This window comes from Periplaneta americana, chromosome 12 (genome assembly GCF_040183065.1).
Source record: "Periplaneta americana isolate PAMFEO1 chromosome 12, P.americana_PAMFEO1_priV1, whole genome shotgun sequence".
NCBI classification, from domain to species: Eukaryota; Metazoa; Arthropoda; class Insecta; order Blattodea; family Blattidae; genus Periplaneta; species Periplaneta americana.
In genome coordinates this window covers 171671059-171690943 of record NC_091128.1, presented here as the reverse complement: position 1 = coordinate 171690943, position 19885 = coordinate 171671059, and the positions used below count along the sequence as shown (strand labels likewise).

The 19885-nt window shown below is 37.4% G+C and overlaps 2 protein-coding genes across 2 annotated transcripts in view; one reads left to right on the top strand and one right to left on the bottom strand.

Moving 5' to 3' along the window:
• Window positions 1-325, bottom strand: part of LOC138711186 (Golgi matrix protein 130 kD) — a 45639-nt gene extending 45314 nt beyond the window's left edge. The window contains exon 1 of the mRNA XM_069842548.1: window positions 188-325. Coding sequence (XP_069698649.1) covers window positions 188-235 — 48 coding nt within the window. The 5' untranslated portion in view covers window positions 236-325. The remainder of the gene's footprint in view (window positions 1-187) is intronic.
• On the top strand, window positions 318-9252 carry Ntmt (N-terminal methyltransferase). The gene is made up of 5 exons (XM_069842549.1): window positions 318-446; window positions 976-1170; window positions 2520-2703; window positions 4141-4249; window positions 8275-9252. The coding sequence occupies exons 2-5, from the start codon at window positions 988-990 to the stop codon at window positions 8588-8590; spliced, it is 792 nt and encodes a 263-aa protein (XP_069698650.1). The 5' UTR covers window positions 318-446; window positions 976-987; the 3' UTR covers window positions 8591-9252.
• Window positions 9253-19885: the final 10633 nt, after the last annotated feature.

Sequence of the window (19885 nt, the reverse complement as noted above, 5' to 3'; positions counted from 1 at the left end):
TATAAAAATTATTGCGCTAAATTGATGACATGGAACCTCCCCCACCCTAACGTCATGTCGCCCAGCATGTCACTGTAGTGTCAACATTGCACTCGAAATTTTTTTTATTGCTCGTTAATGCATATTGACATTGTGTTCTAATTTTATACGAAGAGACATCTCAAATACTAATAATTAGTTTACTTACTTTCTTTCTGGCTGCTGCTAACTTCTCAGCTTTCGCCATGTCTGCCATGTTGGACACAAATTGGTAGCGTTGGCAGCCGTAACAACACCAATTGCAAAGTGATTGGTCAATGTTGTGTGAGTTGGCACACTTGCACTAAAAACAAATGCGGAAACAAAAACATGAATAACATCTGTTCGTTTGTTTATCGAATGAATGTAAACACATGGTTGGAATAGTGTGAAAATAATACACATAACTGTTGAATGTATACGTAGAGGTAATCATACTTTGTATTTTCCTAATGTTGTATCACATGTTTATTAATTAATTAATTGCCATACAGCTAGGTCTTAATATTGAAATTGCAAATGTGTTTGTTATAGTGAATTATTACCCAACATAACCTAATCAAAAAGTTATCGTAGAGAACTTAATAATATTGATACAATGCCCATTTCTGTGCGGCTGGGTAGTTCAGTTGGTAGAGCAACTGGTTACGGACTGGAACGTCCGAAATTCAATCCCGGGTTGTGGCCTGATTTTTTTCGTTGTCAAAACTTCTAGAACGGCCTCTAGGTTTACTCAGCCTCCTCTTAAATTGAAAAGTAAAGGTATGGAATGTGCTTAAAATCCAACTATAAATGCTCGTTGATTGAGTAATGTTTGAGAAAGAGAGAAAATTGAAGGTACTGCTTTCGGACACCCTGGTGCAACGTCAAACCTATTGTGCTTGTATTATTCAGTTAATTTTCTTTGTCTAGTTTCAGAGGCAGTTTTATTAAAATTGTGACTGTGTAACTGTTTAGTCTGAGAGTGAGATGGATGCAGCTGATCCGAGTGTCATAGAATCAGAAGAGAAGCAGAAAGCCTCGTTCTACACGCAGGCAGCAGAATACTGGTCTGCAGTTCCTGCTACTGTTGATGGAGTCCTCGGCGGTTTTGGCTTCATCTCCCACACTGACATACAGGGATCAGTAGGCTTCTTGAAGCAGTTATTCAAAGTAAGCTATTGGAAACAATTACAGGCTAAATCAGAGCAGCCAGAGTTGATCTTAATTTTTGCAAAACATTTGGATGTAAAACATGAGCAGCTCATAAATAGCCATGTCCCACTGTTGCCGAATTTCATTTCTTGCCTCCCCTCTCAACCACCATTGCTTTTGAGTGTACACGCTCATTTCTAGAAGAGAGGTATCACATGAATTGCCTAAGCCATACCTGCACAAACAGCGCTTAACGAGCGCGCGTGCTCCTTCAGAGTGGGAGAGCCATGTTTTCTGCTCGCCGAAACGGAGAGGAAGATACGTCAGAATGACATAGGCTTGCTATAGGTAGAGGAGAGGGAAATGACCACTCAGTTATCTAGTGGAGTGCAGTGTGTAGGCCTATTCTCAGTAACTGTTTCACGTTGCTTACCTACTGCTACAGTACAGTATGGAGGAATCTAAAAGACGGAACATAACATTTAACGATTTACAGCTCGAACTTATTGATCTTCAATGTGACCTAAGGGCTAAAGACCGTTTGAATAATACTACTAGCCTGGTTGAGTTTTACAAGACTAAACATTAGCAATAATATCCACGACTACACAGGCTGGCTGTGAAAATGATTACTATGTTTGGCTCAATATTTAGGCCTATATTTGTGAGCAACTGTTTTCTATAATCAACTTTAATAAAGGCAGACATCGAACATCTGTAACTGATGTTTCATTACGATCAGTAGGCTACTGTTCCTTTCAACTGCCAACAGCATAAAACCTCGTTTTGATGTACTGATAAATAAAAATATAACGAAATGATATTGTACATTTAAGTAGCCATAAAATTTCTATTATTTCTGTAAAATAAATATTTCTTTATTAATTAATAATAGTCCAAGATAGTTTTGCAAACACTGAACGGGAATTCATTTCATAAGCACTCGTAATAGTACTTCCTTTTGTGTACATTTTGTACGAGATCACCCCTTCTTCCAGTCCACCCTTATACAGAGCGCAGTTAATACCTGCATTCCGCTCATGAGCTGTAACCCGGCTCGGAGAGCGCAAACCTTGTGCAGGCCTGGCCTAAGCTGTACTACAGTTATTATTTTTATGTTCTGCATAACCTTTTCATAATAGTTTTATGTTTTAGTAACCCTAGAATAATGTTATTGAACTTTCAACTTAGGACTGTTTGCAGTAATTGTAGCAACTGTGGATCAAGTGTAGTATACATATGGGAGAAATTTATTGTGAAGGTAGATAAGCATGACTGTTGATGTTCACAGTACTTAGCCATAGTCCATGTAGTTACTGACCATATATCTGGATCATGTTTGGGCTAACATTTTAATTTCAAAATAGTTACAGAATCCTCCAGGGCATGGAAGAGCCCTGGACTGCGGAGCTGGCATTGGAAGAATTACCAAGCACCTTCTTCTCCGTTTCTTTGACAAAGTTGACTTAGTTGAGCAGAATTCTTCATTCTTGGAAGAGGCGAAAAATTTTATTGGAGAATGTCAAAAACTTGGAGATCTGTATTGTGCAGGTAAGAACAAACCATATTGAAGCAGAGTGCGAATTAAGATTTCTAATGGAGGGGGGATAGAATCCTAGATAGAGACTGCCGTAGAAAATGTATTATTATTATTAATTGATTAACTAGTGGACTTACTCGTGTTAATTATGTGAGATTTGTCCGGCTTACAGCTGTTTCAGTGCTTCACGCACCATCATCAGAGCCTACTAGATCACGGCGTCATCTCGAACTTCTCTGCCTGTTAAGTGGGTGTGTTTAATTGTTGAAAGGTGTTGAAGAGTGGAGTCGAATAGTGTGTGTGTACTGAAATTGATCTGTGTGTTGAGAATTTAATCGGGGTGTGTTTTGGTGTGTTTGTATATTTCGTATTGTTCTAGTGTGTTGAGTTTTTGGTTCTTGGGTTGTATGTGTAGGATTTCCATGTCCGTATTTATGTTGTTGTATGTATGGTTAGTATTGGTTATGTGATCTGCGTATGTAGATGTATTGTGTCCTCTGGTTATTGCTTTAATGTGTTCTTTGTAGCGTGTTTAGAATGATCTGCCTGTCTGTCCAATGTAGAACTTGTCGCAACTATTACATGTGAGTTTGTATACACCTGTGTGGTCGTATTTATTTGTTTGTGTTTTTTGTGTGTTGAGATGTCTTTGTAGTGTGTTTTCTGTTCTGTATGTTATGTTGTATTTCTGTTTTCTGAATGAAGATGCGATTTTATGTGTGCTTTTGTTTTCATATGTTAGTGTGATGTATTTCTTGTGTTCTGACGATGGTGCATGAAGCACTGAAACAGCTGTAAGCCGGACAAATCTTACATAATTAACACGAGTAAGTCCACTAGTTAATCAATTAATTATATTCAAGTGTTAAATGTAGTGTACGCAAAATTCAAAATGGAGTATTATTATTATTATTATTATTTATTTATTCTGGTGTTGTTAAGGCCATCAGGAATACAAATACAATAATAGAAAAAAATAATAATAATAATAATATTATCATCATCAATAATAATAATAATATCATCATCATCATCATCATTACTGTTATTACTACTACTGTTACTACATTATCAATATTACTTTATTTTAATGATTTTTCCACTAACAGGGTTGCCAGATGTCCTAGATTTCCCAGGATTGTTCTGGATTTTAATGGTGTGTCCTTATCCTGGATTGAGTTATATTTGTTCCGGAATATAAAAATTGGAAAAATACTATTTTTTACTCATTTCTATCAAATTATTTTTAAAATTCCTTATTCTTTTTTCAAGACCCTGTCCAAATTATGTTCAGTGGATAATTTTATTAGGAAGGGAAACATATCCTACGGATAGGGTAATTCCGTCCATCTCCTCCGTTAATTGCACTCTGTGAATTGAAGAATATGACCATAAAGAAGTTCAGACATGAACAGTCCTTCCTCTTCACTTTTCTATTTCTGTTACAGGCCTCCAGAACTTCTCACCACAACCAGGGAAATATGATGTAATTTGGTGTCAGTGGGTGTTAGGACATCTTACTGATGAAGACTTTGTCGCGTTCTTCAAGTCCTGCAAGTATGCAACATTTTCATTTTTAACTACAGGGTGATTCAAAAGTCCAGCAACATAGGCAAACTCCGTTATTAGTGCAAATAGCAGAAAATAGAAAAAGTGGAAAGTTATTGGAAATATATAGTTTTCAATCTAATGTGCTTGAATTTTCAACATAGAATACACCATTGAGACTGTACACTAGTGCAACACACCCGCCAATCCCAGTGCTGCCAAATTAGTTGCATTTCCGCTAGTCCTAGTGGATTTTAGATACGTTTTATTTAACAGAGAAAAATAGTCAACATGCAGAGATTAGCGATTATTTAATGTCTCACAGTGCAAAGAAACATTTCTTAACATTGATAGCATAAGAATTCAGAGGAGTTTGATTCTTGTCTGGTGGTTTTCCTTGAACTTGTATTATAAACACTGCTAATTATCATTATTTCGTAATTTATCCAGTACATAATGGTGATTTCAATAGTGTAAATGCCTCCTTTAAGGACGAAGCTTGTGGTAACAGGGCATTTTTCATTCTCAATGAGGCTCGTACCAGTGTACAGTCTTAGCGGTGCATTCTACATTGAATATTCAAGCACGTTAGATTCAAAGCTACATATATCTGACAACTTCTCCTTTTCCACTATCAATCTTAAAAACATTATATGTTACAAATTAAAAATAAAATTATAAGAAATAATTAAATTTCACTAGACATTTTGTTCAGTAGACTGATAAATAATAGTACATTATGCAACGAGCCTATAATGATAGTAATTAAGACGTGAGGATGTTTATGAAACGAGCGCAAGCGAGTTTCATAATTTTCATACGAGCGTCTTAATTACCATTATAGGCAAGTTTCATACGACTTTTTATGCTCGACCATATTTCTAACTTGAAATTATTCATAAGTATTCATGTTATTCTTATGTGACTGGGGAGTGAACTGACCTTGTGCAGTCTCGTAAATTGTGAGATATGCGCAGACGCGAAAGTATTGTTTCTTCCGGGCAACGAATGTCGACGACCTTGATATAATCTAGAAAGTAGGATAAACGTTAAACTTGATATAACCTTGAAATTGAATTCGACATTGAAAAACGAGATGACAAATTGAATTTATTTGAATATTATTTACAATTAACGCTAATTATTATAGTAACAGAACATAACCTTCTGCGACAGTATTGGATTTCCAGCCTGCGTGACGTTTTGCTAGTTGTCTTTCGATTGCATATCCGAGAATAATCGATACTTGCGCTTTCTGTTTGTGTTTTCTGATTGGTGGAACATCTGAACTTTAATGAATAGGTGTACTTTAATGACATGCATTAAAGGACTGCTACCAGGTGTATAATTACTACATTTCGGCATGATCGAGCATAAAATACATTAAAGGTGATATGTTACAGTTGTATGAACACTAATCATTAGTGTTCATACAACTGTAACATATCACCTTTAATGTATTTTATCAAATCTATGAACACTGTATTATTAACCTAATATGTGTGTTTTATCTTTAAATATGACTGATAAATACTGTATATATAATTTTGTCAGTTTATATCGTTTACACCCTCTATAATGAACAACTATGAAAGGCCGCGTCCTTGTGTTACTTCCGTATGAATTTCTGTCCATTGTGATAATCTGTTGTCAATAAGAAAAGTAATGAATAAATCGAGTTGGAAGTTTTCTTAAACAAGTTTTAGTTGCGCTATCAAATCTTGTGTGAAAGGGGAGACAGGCAGAAGAGTGGAGATTAGGCCACCAAAAGCTCCTTGCTTCGATTCCCGGTCGTATTTCCGAAACCTTTATTCCAAAGACCTTCATTTCCGAACTATTACATTTTACTTATTATTCATACATCATTTACGGAGGAAATTTTTAAAGTGACAATAATTGTTGTCCCAATGTTCTCGAGTACTTCATCTGGCAGTTATCATTATTGTATGTGTCATTCCCGGGTGATATTGCAAATTCTATTCTGAAGCCGAATCCATTTTTCTTTTAGGTTGACATCATACGTACTGTCATTGCAAGTTATCTTGAACCTTACATCCCCTAAGTCTGTCTTTGGAACTGCTCGGTACGGCGTGTACTCATCAACGTAACGGCACGGCAAGGATGCCCCTCCCTCTGGTAACGTGACTCTTTTCAGAAAACGTTGGTTCTTTTACCTTACGGCTCTCTACTGTAAAAGAACTTGGTTCAATACAGACATCATCTTCTCTCGATACTCCGGTTTTGAGAGGAGAACATAGTTTCGTAGCAAGCTTTAATTAACCTGTAATGAGTAAGTATTTAAAATATAATCGTGTGTACACTCCTCTCTCATCCGGGCTGGGGACCGGCAATGGAGGAGTTACTACAGCTACTTCTGTACATTATATAGGCCTTACACCTTCAGCTAATATGTACATATTCTTATAACAATGTTTTACAGGCTTATTATTTGAATTTACATTAATTTACAATTATACACAATCCATATCCCTATCATTGCTGCCATCATTGCTTGTTCTAAAATTAATTATTTCGTCAATGGCATCATCCATTCGGAATTATCTTCTTAATCGTAGGTACTACTTTCTGAACACGATAGAATTCTTCAATTGTATCCCGAATAACGTGTTGATCGAAGTCGTCCACTTCAACTTTACACAAGTCCTAATTCTGGAATGAAATAATATGTTTAGTAGAACTATAAGAAAATAATAACTTGCAACAGTAATTCATTATGTCGTTCACAGTACACGCACTATTGTACATAACTATTATAGCAATAATTTCTCAACATTACATAACTATTCTTTCCCGAGTAGTGTGAGGTTCATTCGGTTGTAATTCAATATTATTTTTAATTCTCTTCACGGAACTAATATTTTTGCCAGAGTATTTAGCCGCTCTCTCATATTCCTTAGCAAGAGGTTCCAGCAAATATTTGTTTAATTTTTCTTCCTCGCAACGCTTAATTTTATTATATTTGCGATAATTTCTCTTTCTCGGCTATGGATAACAGCGTTACTTTTTCTCCGCGGTGGTGTGATTTCACCATAATTACTACCCTGTGGTTGCTGCTCCATGGTAACACTACTGGTACGCAGTGAAGGAAATAGTATAATGTTTCTTGACAAGAGATTATGCTGCGGAGCATGCGCAAACAATTCAGTTGTCTCCACCCGCGTTACTCGCTTCCTTCCCTCTGCTCCTCTGTCCCCGCTCAGAAGGTTCAAGATAACTTGCATTAACAGTACCGTCCCATTCTAAACTCTTGCAGCAAACATTTAATTATTTTTTTTTTACATTTTCTGGCAACGAAACAATGGTATTACTGAATCGGGAATAAGGATACGGAAATTTGCCTGTTCGGAAATACGTCATTCGGAATAATCATTCCGATTCGAAAATATGGCATTCGAGAATAAGAATTTTCGAAACAAGGTCATTCGGAAATGACGGCCTTCGGAATAAAGGTTTCGGAAATACAACCGGGAACATCTTGTTTTTTCACTCATTGCCATCTTTGATGAAAGCATTCACAGAATGATAATGTTTAAATAATTGATTAAATGGCGATCTTACTCGTGTTAATTGTGTAAGTATGTGCGGCTTACAGCTGTTTCGGTGCTTCTTCACACCATCCTCTACTAGATCTCGGCGTCATCTCGAATTTCGCTGCCTGTTGTGTGGGTGCGTTCGATTGTTGAAAAGTGTTGAAATGTGGTGTCAAATAGTGTGTGTGTTCTGAAATTGATCTGTGTGTTGAGAATTTGATCAGAGTGTGTCTGTATATTTGACACCATATTTCAACACTTTTCAACAATCAAACGCACCCACATAACAGGCAGCGAAGTTGGAGATGACGCCGAGATCTAGTAGGCTCTGAGGATGGTGTGAAGAAGCACCGAAACAGCTGTAAGCCGCACATACTTACACAATTAACACGAGTAAGATCGCCATTTAATCAGTTATTTATATTCAAGTGTTAAAAGTAGTGTACGAAAGATTCAACATGGATAATATTTAATCTCTTGCAGGCAAGGATTGAAGCCAAACGGCATTATAGTGGTGAAGGAGAATCTGACGTCATCTGACAAAGTTGAAGTTGACAAGGAAGATTCATCTGTTACACGACCGATCTCCCTTCTGAGAACATTGCTTAAACAAGCAGGGTTGCATTGTATCAAAGAGCAGAAACAGAGCAACTTCCCTAGAGGACTATATACTGTTAAAATGTTTGCTCTTGTGCCTGATGTGACGAGAGTGTCTTCCAACGGTATCAGTGAGAGTAACAGTACAGATGTATCAGTTACACCTAGTGAAGGTGGAGATACATCGCCAGTGAATTTATAACATTTCAGTGTCGTACATGTTACTGCCTGCTCAAGTTATGAACTAGTGATCAAGTGATTGCAGTGGCGTAGCATAGTCTGTAAGATTACAGTCCAATCTAAATATCTAGAAGTGCCATGGCAACCGGAAAATAAAGAAAATCGGGCCTGTTATGATCTGATATGAATCATTTGCCAGCACGCATCCTATAATTTGAGGTATCAAAAGGATGTTTTTCATCATTTTGAAGTTTACATAAAAAGCATATTGATCAAACTAAAATAATATGTTATTATTTTAAGGGACCGAGCTACTGAGTTTTGATCTGTTTTTTTTTTTTCTTTCATTTTTTTTTAAATATGGTGCCAAAAAATTTACAATTTCTTGGGGAATACTGTAGTGAAGATTTCATTGCTATATATTTATTCTGAGTTAGAAATAATCAGTTTATCCCATGTAATAGGTTACTATATTCAGAATGCATATTATAAACTTTAAAGTGATTTTACCGCAAATCAGAGTTTTTTTTACATTTCAGCATACTAGAAATAAGTTATCTCCCAGATGGTTACATCTAGAGTAATGAAACTTTGCACACATATTGACAACAGGTCTGTGCATGAAATACTGCATTCATTTACACGTATGATGATTATTAAGGTCCCGCGCCGTGGTGTCGTGGTCTGAGACATCCCACCTAGGACTCGCATTACGAAATGTGCGCTGGTTCGAGTCCTCATGGGGGAAGAAATTTTCTCATGAAATTTCGGCCAGTGTATGGGACCGGTGCCCACCCACCATCGTGATGCACTTGGGGAGCTACGATAGGTAGCGAAGTCCAGTTGCGAATACCAGCTATAACAGCTGGGGGGATCATCGTGCTAATCACACGATACCTCCATTCTGGTTGGATGATCGTCCACCTCTGCTTCGGCATGTGGGCGTGAGGCCAGCAGCCGGCTGGTCGGTCTAGGCCCTTCATGGGCTGTAGCGCCACGGATTATTATTATTATTATTATTATTATTATGATTATTAAGAAAGTAAAAAAAGGAATATCCAAATTAAATTTAGATTCATTTTAAACTTTTAGAAAATGTATTATCTTCATGTGACGCCCACATAAATGTCTATTAAAAATATAAATTATTATTAAATAAAAAAAAATTGTTCTGGGTACAGTTTTTAACATAATTTGTGAAAAATTGTGCACATATGCGAGGGAGAGTCAAATGAAAGCCGTTCCCCCCCCCCCCCCGCCATTTAATTTATTGAACAAAAGTGAAACATAAGTGTATCATTTTTTGACATAGTCTCCTTCATAGGTTCTCAAGCGCATAGGAAGTCCATGGATTCCTCTGAAAAAAAAATCTTGTGGTCGTGTGTACAGCCACTCATGCACCACCCAGGGTATCTCTTCATTGGAACGAAATGTCATTCCTCTCATTGCCTCTTTGAGTGGTCCAAACATGTAGTAGTCACTTGGGGCGAGGTCTGGTGAGTGTGGCAGATGTAGAAAAGTACCAAGTGAAGGTCATTAATGGTTCAATTCTTGGACAGGCAGTATGAGGCCTAACATTGTCATGTTGCAAAATGATACCTGTAGTCAGACGTCCACATCACTTTAATTTGATTGCAGACCGAAGATGATTTTTTAGCAAATCTGAATATGACGCACTGGTGATGGTGTTTCTCCAAGATAATGCCTCGTTCGTCCCAAAAGAGTCAGCATAACCTTTCCTGCAGATGGCTGCATGTATTGGTGATGAGGAATGCCACCATTCCTTGCTTGCTCTCTTTGTTGCGGGTTGGTGGGTGTGTCCCCAGGTTTCGTCTCATACTCGCTACACCTCGCCCCAAGTGATTACCACATGTTTGGACCAGTCAAGGAAGCGATGGGAGGAAAGACATTTCGTTCTAATCACAGTCTACTATATACAGTCACAAAGCTTAAGTTTTGAGGGTGCTAGAAACAATAGACTGTGACGGTACTATTTTGCATTGCCTGTAATGAGGCGATATTAGTGATCCTAGTGGTGAGCAACTACTTAATGTTTGCATATTTACTACGTATTGAGCTTCGCAACTGTATATACTAGACTGTGGTTCTAATGAAGAAGTGCACCAGACGATGCATGAATGGCTGCACACACGACCACGAGATTTTTTTTTTTTTTTCAGTGGAATTGATGTTCATGTCAGAAGTAATGTTTTTAATCATCTTAGACTGTGACAACATTTTAGTCGGTTTTAGTTCCAATAAAATTAACATATTTTGCTTCATTGTGTATGAAATTCATAAAAAATTTAATAGTACATTATGCAACGAGCCTATAATGATAGTAATTAAGAATCGAGTATGGATATTTATGAAACGAGCGCAAGCGAGTTTCATAATTTTCATACGAGCTTCTTAATTACCATTATAGGCGAGTTTCATACGACTTTTTATGCTCGACCATATTTCTAACTTGAAATTACCGGTATTCAGATGTATATATTTTATTTGTATCTGACAAGATCGGAAGTGACCTTGTTCTAGGTCGTGAATTGTGAGATGTGCGCAGACGCGAAAGTATTGATTTTTTCTGAGGAACAATAATATCATTGACCTTGACGTAGTCCCGTTAAACTTGATAATATTATAATCTTGATTATTGAATTCGACATTGAAAAACGAGATGACAAATTGAATTTATTTGAATATTATTTACAATTAACGCTAATTATTATAGTAACAGAACATAACCTTCTGCGACAGTATTGGATTTCCAGCCTCCGTGACTTTTCGCTAATTCTCTTTTGATTGCATATCCGAGAATAATCGATACTTGCGGTTTTATAACGGTAGAAAGCTGACCTGTCATTGGCTGAACAGTTGTAACCTGAGTCATTGGCTGAAAGACCTGACCTTTAATGAGTAGGTGTACTTTAATGACATGCATTAAAGGTCTGCTACCAGGTGTATAATTAGTACATTTCGGCATGGTCGAGCATAAATATTAATTCAATAACAAGTAATGAAATAGGTCACAACCTAAGAATTTGGGCCCTAATGATCAGATAAGAATCATTTGCCAGCAAGCAAGCAATCAGCCTCTGGTAAGAAAACGAGTTTTCAAAGTGTGAACTATCAGTTCAACACTGTATTGATACATACCGCATTTCATCACATAATCGTCGTATTTTTAATGCTTTTTTTTTTCCGAGTGAAAATATATGGTGTGACCATTAAGTGAAGAATAAATTAAAAAGGTAACGATTGGTCGCGTCAACTTTCAGTAATCAGCTTCCATATAACAGGTGTGTGCAAGCCAGCAGGTCCAAGCTGAGTGATTCGTACAGAGAAAGGAGGGGAACCAGTATTAGTGTGGGATTCTAGAAACTTAATGAGAATAATACCATTAAAAATAAAAAAAATTACTGTGATGTTACTGAATTAAAAACACTTTTTCCTTGACTAAAGCCTTCATGGTTGTTGTTGAACCACATGTACTAGTACAACTGGTGCACTGAAGTAGATATCTGACTACTAGACCAGTCCACGGAAAGATAATAATTGGTATAGGCCTAAAAAAAAGTATTTGAACACTACTGAACAACAGCCACTCATAACCAATAATTGTACTGAACTGAAGGCATTTATGATTATTGGCTTGGTGCTAATATTTCGCAACCCCACCCCACTCACTTTTGTCAGCAGTCACTACTGTTTCTCGCACATTCGGGCTTAAGCATGAATGTACTTTGTGTTGCAATAGCGGCATGTTACTTTTAAATATTTCTGATCGTAATAAACGGAAATATCTATGTGATAATTATGCGGTGAAATGTTAAAGTCCTGATCAGTTTGTCTGGAAATAAGGGTGCGACAATTACACGATGAAATACAGCACGTCTTATTGGAGACACTGCGGAACTGAAAAGACTTGATATCGAAAATTCTAGGAATGGAGATTCGGCTGTTATACACGAAAACTATAGTAGGAGTGAGATACTATAGCCCCGTCGCTCTAATTTCCGGCAGCCAATCACATTGCAGGTCGGCTACATTTAAATGTGTGGGTCTTGTGATTCGCTGATGAAGATGTAAAGCATTTCCTAAAGCTCGATAAATACTTAATATAATCGTCCGCCATTTTGGCTCTTTCGTTGGCGTTCGCAGAAAGCACACAAGGACATTATTTGCCGCTCAATTATTTGCTGAATTACAGTAATGTTTAACGGTGTGACAAATAGATCCCTCGTCTGGTAGCTCGGCAACGAAAGAACAAAAATGCCGAATGATACTACCTACCTAGACTTTATAGAGCCCTGACTTCCTAAGACGTAAGCAAAGAGGAGGAGTCATGCTGGGAATAACAGCGTCGCGACTATATCATCTAAGAAAGTCACTTTTTTTTTTATTTACTAAATAAACTGTTGTGGAGAATTAATGTATTAATTTTTATTTAATAATACTTAAGGACTGTTTTTATATCTGGTAAGATACAGTACACTACTTTCAGGAAATACAGTATGGTAACAAGAAAAAAAAATCAGCCATACAATTGAAGAGCTTGCAGGAAAAACTATGAATGTCACATTTCTATTAAGGATTACATAATGATATAATTGAGTCTATAACTGCAAGATGTAGTGCTGTTTCTATAGAAAATAAAGGAAAGGATTACTGTATTCATGGTGATAATTCTCCTTTTTACCATTTTTCATACTTACTTACTTACAAATGGCTTTTAAGGAACCCGAAGGTTCATTGCCGCCCTCACATAAGCCCGCCAGCGGTCCCTATCCTGTGCAAGATTAATCCAGTCTCTATCATCATACCCCACCTCCCTCAAATCCATTTTAATATTATCCTCCCATCTACGTCTCGGCCTCCCTAAAGGTCTTTTTCCCTCCGGTCTCCCAACTAACACTCTATATGCATTTCTGGATTCGCCCATACGTGCTACATGCCCTGCCCATCTCAAACGTCTGGATTTAATGTTCCTATTTATGTCAGGTGAAGAATACAATGCGTGCAGTTCTGTGTTGTGTAACTTTCTCCATTCTCCTGTAACTTCATCCCGCTTAGCCCCAAATATTTTCCTAAGCACCTTATTCTCAAACACCCTTAACCTATGTTCCTCTCTCAGAGTGAGAGTCCAAGTTTCACAACCATACAGAAGAACCGGTAATATAACTGTTTTATAAATTCTAACTTTCAGATTTTTGGACAGCAGACTGGATGATAAGAGCTTCTCAACCGAATAATAACAGGCATTTCCCATATTTATTCTGCGTTTAATTTCCTCCCGAGTGTCATTTATATTTGTTACTGTTGCTCCAAGATATTTGAATTTTTCCACCTCTTCGAAGGATAAATCTCCAATTTTTATATTTCCATTTCGTACAATATTCTGGTCACGAGACATAATCATATACTTTGTCTTTTCGGGATTTACTTCCAAACTGATCGCTCTTTACCATTTTTCATAAGAACATTAAATTTCGCAGTGATCCATTGAATTAGATAATGACATCAACCTTAAGAAAACTGTGACATTCATCGTTTTTCCCGCAAACTCTTCAATTACAATTACACAGAAATCTCTTGTGTTATAACATGAACATTAATTTATGTATAAATGTCCTGTCCCTAACATGCTTTTCTGATGTAACTAAACCTTTATTATATTTAACATTAAATAAATGTTTTTGCCATACCAATGAATCTCAGTGGTCTAACACAGGACTGGGCACCAAGAGCGAATTCTATTCTCTCATGGGAAGCCATATGACTTCTTTTCAACCCCTTCCCCGCTGTACATCGTGCAGCGTTGATGCCATGACGGATGAATATTAAGCATCCTCGTTTAGAGTTTGGATTTGCTCCCAGTGCCCTGCCCTGGTCTAACAAATTTCATACAAGGGATGCCCAGAAAGTAATGTAACATTTTTATCACTTGCATCTGATTTTATTAATATTCCAATCAGTCAATGGTACTATGGCCCATTCTTGGGCCATGATCTCCCCAACTGCTTTCCTCCATTCTTCTCTATTTCTTTCTGCTCCTTTCAGGTTCCGTATATGATACACAGAAACAGCATCCTTTCGGACCACATCCTCCTAGCGATTCCAAGGTCTTCCAACTTGTCTCCTCCCTCCAAAACCATCCTTGGGATTCGTCCCTCCTACGTGTCCAGCCCACTGTAATCTTCTGATATGTTGACAGTGCTACATCATTATACAAGGTATACAGCTTGTCATTATATCCAATTCTCCATACATAGTACATACCATCCTCTCGAAAGCATCAATCATATTTCTTTCTTTCTGTAAGAATGTTCATATTTCACATTATAATATTTCAAGTATGCCATAATATTATTACAGGAATATTTGACTACTTAAACCTATTTTTGAACATAGTCTGCTTGTAAATTCTTAAAAATACGGTGTTCAAATTTAATAATGTCGATCGACACAGCATTCTGTCCGTGCATTCTTTTTCAAAGCAGTTTATGCAGCGCTATTTGCCAAAAATCACTGAATGATGCTTACTACTCTACAATGAACTTCATATACACTTTCTGCCCACTCACATTCAGAATCTACAGAGTGCTTACAAGAATAAGCTACTTCACCATCCAGATCATTTACTAAGAGAAGTAATACAACTTCAAATCAATACTTCCGTCTTTAAAGGTATTATTAATCAATTCTACATAAGTACCACAACTTATTTCAGTTCCTTTAGATTTCTTGTAAAAGGCAAGAAATTCTGAGAGCTCTAGTACTTACGAAACAAAAATAGACATAGCACGCAAAATATAAATCATTTCTAACAAAAATCGCCAAAGGAAAAATATATTCTTCTTCTGCGTCATGAAATTAGGCCTTTTGACCTGTTTTCACATCAAGCGAAATTTAATAAGTCCTCCCATCTAGTGATTGGGCGTCCAACACTTCTACGTCCTCTTGGTTTGTATTGTAGTAGCTGTTGGGGATTCTGTCTGTAGGCATTCTTCGAACGTGCTCATACCAGCCATTTCTCATGCTTTCGATTCTATTTGTTAAATTAAAAATATTTAAGACTTTTCTAATATCTTCATTTCGTTTCCTGTCTAATATTGTCACACCTGCTATTGAACGCAAGAACTTCATTTCTGCAGTTTCTATTTTTCTTCTGTCTGCACGATTAAGAGTCCAGTTCTCACTTGCATATGTTAAGGTAGGTACCGCCATCACTTTATAAAATTTTAATTGTGTACTCTGCAGTGTTTTATTTTTCAGTGTTCTTTTTATAGTGCCGCACATTCTGTAGAATTTATTTAATTTAATATTAATATCTTCTTTCTGGCAGTATGATACGTTGCATCCCAAATAATTAAAATTGTTCACCTGTTCTATTATGCTGTCATTAATGCTGATTTTACATCTCATATGATCTTTTCCGTTGAATGCCATTACTTTCGATTTACTTTCAGAGATTGTCATATTGAATTTCTTTGCTAGTTCATTTAGTTTGTAAACTGCTAATTGTAAATTTTCAGAGCCGCTAAAAATTGTCTGATCGTCTGCGAACAGTATAGTGTTTAAAATTTTATTGTTAATTTTAAAACCCGTAGTTAGTACTGATTGTACAATTACTTCGTCAATAGAAAAAAAAAAAAATATATATATATATTTTACTTTCTGTGCATCAGCCCAGTCGACCTGGTTGGCGAGTTGGTATAGCGCTGGCCTTCTATGCCCAAGGTTGCGGGTTCGATCCCAGGCCAGGTCGATGGCATTTGAGTGTGCTTAAATGCGACAGGCTCATGTCAGTAGATTTACTGGCATGTAAAAGAACTCCTGTGGGACAAAATTCCGGCACATCCGGTAACGCTGATATAACCTCTGCAGTTGTGAGCGTCGTAAAATAAAACATAACATTAACATTGCATCAGCCATATTTGTCTCTGGATCCAAAGCACACGAGTTCAATCTCTTTTTATTAACAGATGGAAATCCCGCACAGTGACAATGAAGTAATCTGGGATGGAGGAGTAAGATGTAAAAATAGAAACCTGTAGCTAGAAGAACAGTCTGGGGGTACTACAAACAGGCTGTCACAATTTAATGGTCACTAGTATGACAGAACAGCTGTGAATAGGTTTGTTCACAATTTTTATAGATGATTGCCATTCATGCATATGATACAGCATACTGACCAATGTTTGTATTTCCCAGTCCAGTAATAAGAAAAACTTTGGTTATTTTTGCAAAGTTACTAATTTCTGAGTAATTATTCATAAAAGAAACTGTGCATAATAAGGTAAAATAGTTTTGTCGAATTTTCATTTATACAGGATAAACCATAAGTAACATCATTAATTTCAGGGGGTTATTCTTTGAGATATTTGAAACAAAAATGTTTAATATAATTTTGTCCGGTTTTTGTTTCCTTTCCGAGATAATTGTTTTATATGAAACATTACTTTAGCTGTTTTACACTTCTGGTTTAATTACTTTATTATACGACATTTACTATTGTTTATGTATGACTTTAGTTGTTTTCCAATCATGGTTTGGTTTCTTTTTGATCATGAGTGTTTGCAACATCTGAAACAGCAGATGATTTTCCAATTTGAACTTTGAAAAGAGCCAGCTGCGTGTGAACAATAATCAGCATAGCTGCAAACACGAGAGCCATTGGCGTACCCATCAGAGCACCAAGCTTGCTGGCCGGCCAGGAAACAAGCACCGTGGGAACTGGGCTTTAAATTGACTGAGCACATTGGGAATTAAATTAATGACTTTCCCAAAACACGCTATTAAATATTTCATATAAACCAATTATCTCGGAAAGGAAGCAAAAACGAGCATTGTATTACTGTCTTTGTGTTAGTGCTGTGTATCTAGAAAATGTGACGTGATAGAAAGAAGCTGATTTTTCCATTGAATTCAGCACCCCAAAATGATGTATATAAATATTTAAAGAAAATAATCTGCCCTCAATGAGGGTGACCGTAAAGATCCAGAATAAAAGCACTACAGAATCATTTAGAAAGACAGGAATGGTTTAGTAAAAAATTCAGAGAAATGCAAACCCAACAGAATCATCAATGGCCAAAATATTGTGAATTTATTTCCACTCAACAATAGGATTTTATTCTTCCAACAATAATTCCTTTCTACAATTCGCCTTAAACGCTCTCGTCAACAATTGGATTTTCACTCAACACAGTATTCGTTATAGCACTCCACTTACAGCAATGACAATTTACTTGGACTATTACGAAGAACAATGAACTGTTAATCTTAACTACTATTTACAAATCAGAACTATCAGTTCTCGGTTCACAGTTCTTCTAGCTCAGTCACTCGAGTTCACAGTATCTCGAACCACAGACCTTCAGAGACAGTTCACTGTACTCGAACTCAGGTCCCTCCAACTGCGGTCTCCTGCACTCGAACTCAGGTCCCTCCAACTGCGGTCCACTGCACTCGAACTCAGGCCTTCGGATGCTGGCACAGTTGCGGACGCACACTCGAGCCGAACTCCGGTACACAAGACTGGCTTGCTTGCTCTGGCTTTCTCACTGACTGGCTGACTAATCAACTGAAAACTCTGCTCGAGTTCGCTGGCATTTCTTCTTTTATAACCACAGCGACGTAGCCTCGAAAGTTCGACGCGTCTCCAGAGATTGCACTCCAGAAAAATCCAGAGCCCTCTCCTCTCTACCAGCACCAGATGCGCGCGCACTCTCGTCGCGTTGACGTAATACACCCCCTCTCTTCTCTCCGCCGCGCACAGTCCCAAAGTGCTCCGCGCGATCTTCTCTCTTGCGGGACGCTGGTCGTGAGTTCGAATCTCACGTCGCTGTCACAATATAAATGGTAATGTAATATTTGGATTGAATCCTTAAGAATATTCAACAAAATTTTTTTAATTTAAAAAAATCGGAATCTGAGTGCTTTTAAAATATCACATGTGAATTTAGGGAGTGTGCCACGTGCACCAAACAAAAGACCAGAAACACTCCACTGACTAGTGGGAAGGTTATACTCATATTTCTCACTTAGATAAGGGATGCAGGACTCATAAATGGATTTCTTCTTCTCCTCATCAACGTGTTGTGCTGCAGGGCATCGCTCTCAAACCAGATTGTAGGATCAAGAACTAATCCCTTACTTAGATTGAGTCCTGTGGATGGCTACAATATCTGCTCTTCTGTTCGAATCTAATCAAACTTCTTTGTTTGAAATATCTCTAAGAATAACCCTCGGAAATTAATGACATTACTTACGGTTCATGATGTATTTCAAAATTTGGTGGATTTTCGCATTTTGCGTTGGTTTTCATAATTTTATTCTTACGTGCAATGTTGTTGTTTTCTAATGCCAGGCATTTGACAATAAAGTCATTTGACCTCTTGCACTCCAATATTTTGAAAATGGCAAGTTGTAGCCGATTTAAGTGAACACCATATTTTAACGTTTTGATGGCTACTTCATTCACACACGACCCCCAGAATGTCTGGAGGACCACACCTGCTGTTGGTCGACGGGTCCATTGGACCTAGCTGGGAGATCTTGTTGATCACCAGCTTTCCCTCCTTAAGCCACTGGAGGACGATTTTAGTGCCATAGCAGGTCAGCACTAGGAACAGAAAAGTAGAAAGAGGAGGAAGGAAAGGGAAATGAACCCCTAGGCCTCGAATGCTCTAATGCCGTCGGGGTCGAAGAAAGTAAGAGTTCAGTCAGAGGACTGGATAGAAAAGGGTAAAGGCAGTGGCGGCTCGTGAACTTGTGGATTGGGAGAGCTGCAGTAGATTTCGGTACATACAAATTTCACTTCTTGATACCATTACTAATAAGTATAGGACAAAAATAAATGCACTACATATCGAAAAACCAAAACTCCCTGACTTAGTTGGGAGATGTCTGTGGGACCATTTGCTAATCCCTAAGAAAAACTAATACCATCGATTTCAGTCTGAATTTCAGATCGGCAGACACTCAACTTACAATCTACCAGTTCATTCTGAATTGTCTTAGAATAACCTTAAACAGTGACATGTTCCAAATGATTTTTGAGAGGCTCGTTTAGATTACTCACGAACTGTAGCAACCCACGAAACACACCAGGGTTCTTCGAATCGTTTTTTCATTATGTCCCCTAAGGGGAAGGTCATATTGGCCACAAAATTTGATACAATCAATATTTTTTTTTTAATAATTTCACGATTTTTTCTCGCTTCTTGATTATGTTTGAGAATGTTTGTTCTGTTCGTTTCACTTAATTGCCCAGCAGTATGAGTTGCGTAACATAGCCAATGAAACAACA

Excerpts from the sequence above, each read along its gene's own strand:
- Ntmt (XM_069842549.1), top strand. The coding sequence starts at position 988 with ATGGATGCAGCTGATCCGAGTGTCATAGAATCAGAAGAGAAGCAGAAA. Across the intron at positions 1,171-2,519 it reads TCTTGAAGCAGTTATTCAAA|TTACAGAATCCTCCAGGGCA; the intron begins GTAAGCTATTGG and ends ATTTCAAAATAG. Across the intron at positions 2,704-4,140 it reads TGGAGATCTGTATTGTGCAG|GCCTCCAGAACTTCTCACCA; the intron begins GTAAGAACAAAC and ends TTTCTGTTACAG.